Here is a 2,886-nt window from a genome sequence, read left to right as displayed (position 1 = left end):
TATCTCATAATAATGAGATAGCTAAGTCATAATTATTAGATACAAGTTTTATTTATTTTTTTATCTGGGTGGCGGAAATGGGCTTCCATAGTTATAACCTAAAGGGAATAGAGATGTTCATGAAACCTAAATTTAGAGCCAGTCTGAAAGAACAGTGCTCCTCAATCCAAGGAGTGAGATTGTGGAATAATCTGGAAGAGGATGTTAAAAAGATCAATGTACATGTTCAAGAGAACGATAAAGTTGGGCTTTTTTTTATAAATATGAAACAGTATAATATGTATTCATGTAAATTTGTGTTCTAGAAGGATTTGACATTTTTTATGTTTTGTTTTTTGTTAATTGAAGGTTAGTATTATTTGAATTTATACTTGAGGAAAAAAAGGGGGCAAATTTAAGACTTTTCTTCTCTCTGCTGCCTTTCATTTCGTGTTTTTTAATTTATTTATATTTGTACATAGAACTGATTTGTTTTAAAGAAATGAATAAAATTTTTTAAATAAAAATAGATAAACAGTCAACTAGACATATTCCAGTTGTATGAGCTTAGCGTGAGCTGTGTTTTCGTCTGTCCTCCTGCAGAGCGCTTCACATCTATTTGCCCATAAGACAGTTTTTTTACGACATAATCCACCCAGATTACAGTCCCGTGTGCGACGTCTACGCTCTCATGTTTCTTGTTGATGTGGTCAACTTCATCGTTACCATATATGGATACTGGGCTTTCGGGGTAAGACTGTGTACACACATTATTACAACCACAATAAGCTGATTATTGTTGTTAAGAATGTGGAATAATGAGGCTGGTTTTGGTCTTTTTGTAGAAATACTCTGCAGCAGCGGACATCTCAGAGTCTCTGTCTGAAGACCAGGTCCCAGAGGCCTTTCTGGTCATGCTGCTCATGCAGTTTGGCACCATGATCGTTGACCGTGCGCTCTATCTGCAGAAGTCTCTGCTAGGAAAGTGTGTTTTCCAGGTTGTGTTGGTGTTTGGCATTCACTTTTGGATGTTCTTCATTCTCCCCGGAGTCACTGAGAGGTCAGAGTACCTAAATTCATTTTTATGATTTGACTTTAAAAAAGGCTTGAAGACTTTTCTTTTAATCAAGCCTATTCTGCCTCTGCATGATTTATCACTGACTTTAATACTTTTAAAAGAATTTAGGAGTTTTTTTTTGTTTGTATTTTTTTTTGAGGGGGTATTTTTATTTTTCCTGATTTTACATCTTTTATCTTCCGCCACTTGTAGCACTTTGAGATTTTTAACTAATGAAAAGTACGTTACAAATTAAATTCATTATTATTATTATTATTTTTTTATCATCATCATCATCATCATCATTTTTATTAACCTAAATCTGTAGTTTGTCTTTTTGTAAATTATAATCAATAGATTTATTTTAACACAAAAAGCGTATTGTGGAATGCTGATTCAGCATTTTCATGACCTTTTAACTGTTTTTTATTACAATCTAGCCACTTTTGCACTTTATGCTATTTTAGCTTTTTATGTATCAAACCGATTTTTGTTGACTTTTGATTTTTGTAACTTTTATATGATATCTACATATCAAACATACTTGCTTTATTTTTGTGTTCTTGTGCTACTTTTAGCTAGCTTTTTGCTACTTTTGACCAGTGTTTTCCTGCTTTTAATTAGCCTTTGGCTACATTTAGCTTTTTGCAAGTCTTTTGCTTTTATTAACTTTCAGATAGTCTTTGGCTTCTTATAGCTTTTAGATGTTTTTTGCTACATTTAACTATAACATCTCGGTTGCAGTTTCTCTAGTATTTAGTTTTTGTTACTGTTAGAGTTTAAAAAAAAACAATAAAAAAGGGAAAAGTGTTTAAAAGGCACTGAGTTGATTAGGTTTTGGTATAAACTTTCTCACACACAAATGATGAATCTGTTGCTTATTACTGAACAGATCTTGTCTGTTTTTGTTTCAGGAGGTTCAACAGGAACCCAGTGGCTCAGCTGTGGTACTTTGTGAAGTGCATCTACTTCGGTCTCTCTGCCTACCAGATCAAGTGCGGCTACCCAAACCGCATCCTGGGCAACTTCCTCACCAAGAACTTTAACTACCTGAACCTCTTCCTCTTCCAGGGGTACAGAGCACTTTCTAATATCTAACCTCAGAGTGAATATTACACAACCCAAGGGATAATTTCAACTCTCGCCTCTCGCAGTTTTCGGATGGTTCCGTTCCTGACAGAGCTGCGGGCGGTGATGGACTGGGTTTGGACCGACACCACGCTGTCTCTCTCCAGTTGGATTTGTGTTGAAGACATTTATGCCAACATATTTGTCCTCAAGTGCTGGAGGGAGTCTGAAAAGGTAAGTAAGAGTTTTTACTGTTTATGTACTGCTAATTGCATTTTATCATTTATGGATCTCAGTTATATCTTAAGCTTAAATGTGAAAATCATTAGCAGTGCATTAAGCATTTAATTAAAATTACTGGTAGTAGTTGAAACACTGATAATACGATTTAGTTGTGGAAAGGATTTTTTAGCACATTACAAAAAGAAGCCATACTTAATGTTTTTTTTTCTGCCTAATCTCTTGAACTAACTCAAAAGTGAAACTTGTGATACGAGATGCTGAAATGAAAGATCTGAAGTTTAACACAAATCCAATAAATTCTTCCAGAAATACCCCCACCCTCCAGGGCAGAGGAAAAAGAAGGTGGTAAAATACGGGATGGGAGGCTTCATTATCTTCGCTCTGATCAGCATCATCTGGTTCCCTCTCCTCTTCATGTCTCTGGTCCAGTCGGCGGTCGGAGTGACCAATCAGCCTGTGGAGGTCTCCATCCAACTCAGCATCGCCGGATATGAGGTCAGGGAGGAAACCAGTGTTCGTTTGTACTTTTTGTGCCAACG

At 36.0% G+C, this 2,886-nt stretch overlaps 1 protein-coding gene across 1 annotated transcript in view; it reads left to right on the top strand.

Moving 5' to 3' along the window:
- The window catches only part of si:dkey-11f4.7 (piezo-type mechanosensitive ion channel component 2), a gene marked incomplete at its 3' end in the record, with an annotated part of 34,242 nt that extends 31,568 nt beyond the window's left edge, over positions 1–2,674 (top strand). Inside the window, 5 exon segments of the mRNA XM_014001694.1 lie at positions 583–730; positions 825–1,039; positions 1,951–2,109; positions 2,191–2,338; positions 2,654–2,674. Coding sequence (XP_013857148.1) covers positions 583–730; positions 825–1,039; positions 1,951–2,109; positions 2,191–2,338; positions 2,654–2,674 — 691 coding nt within the window.
- Positions 2,675–2,886: the final 212 nt, after the last annotated feature.

Source organism: Austrofundulus limnaeus, unplaced genomic scaffold (assembly GCF_001266775.1).
Source record: "Austrofundulus limnaeus strain Quisiro unplaced genomic scaffold, Austrofundulus_limnaeus-1.0 Scaffold10, whole genome shotgun sequence".
Lineage (NCBI taxonomy): Eukaryota > Metazoa > Chordata > Actinopteri > Cyprinodontiformes > Rivulidae > Austrofundulus > Austrofundulus limnaeus.
Note: the sequence above shows the minus strand (reverse complement) of the source record. Positions and strands in the feature narration are given on the sequence as shown.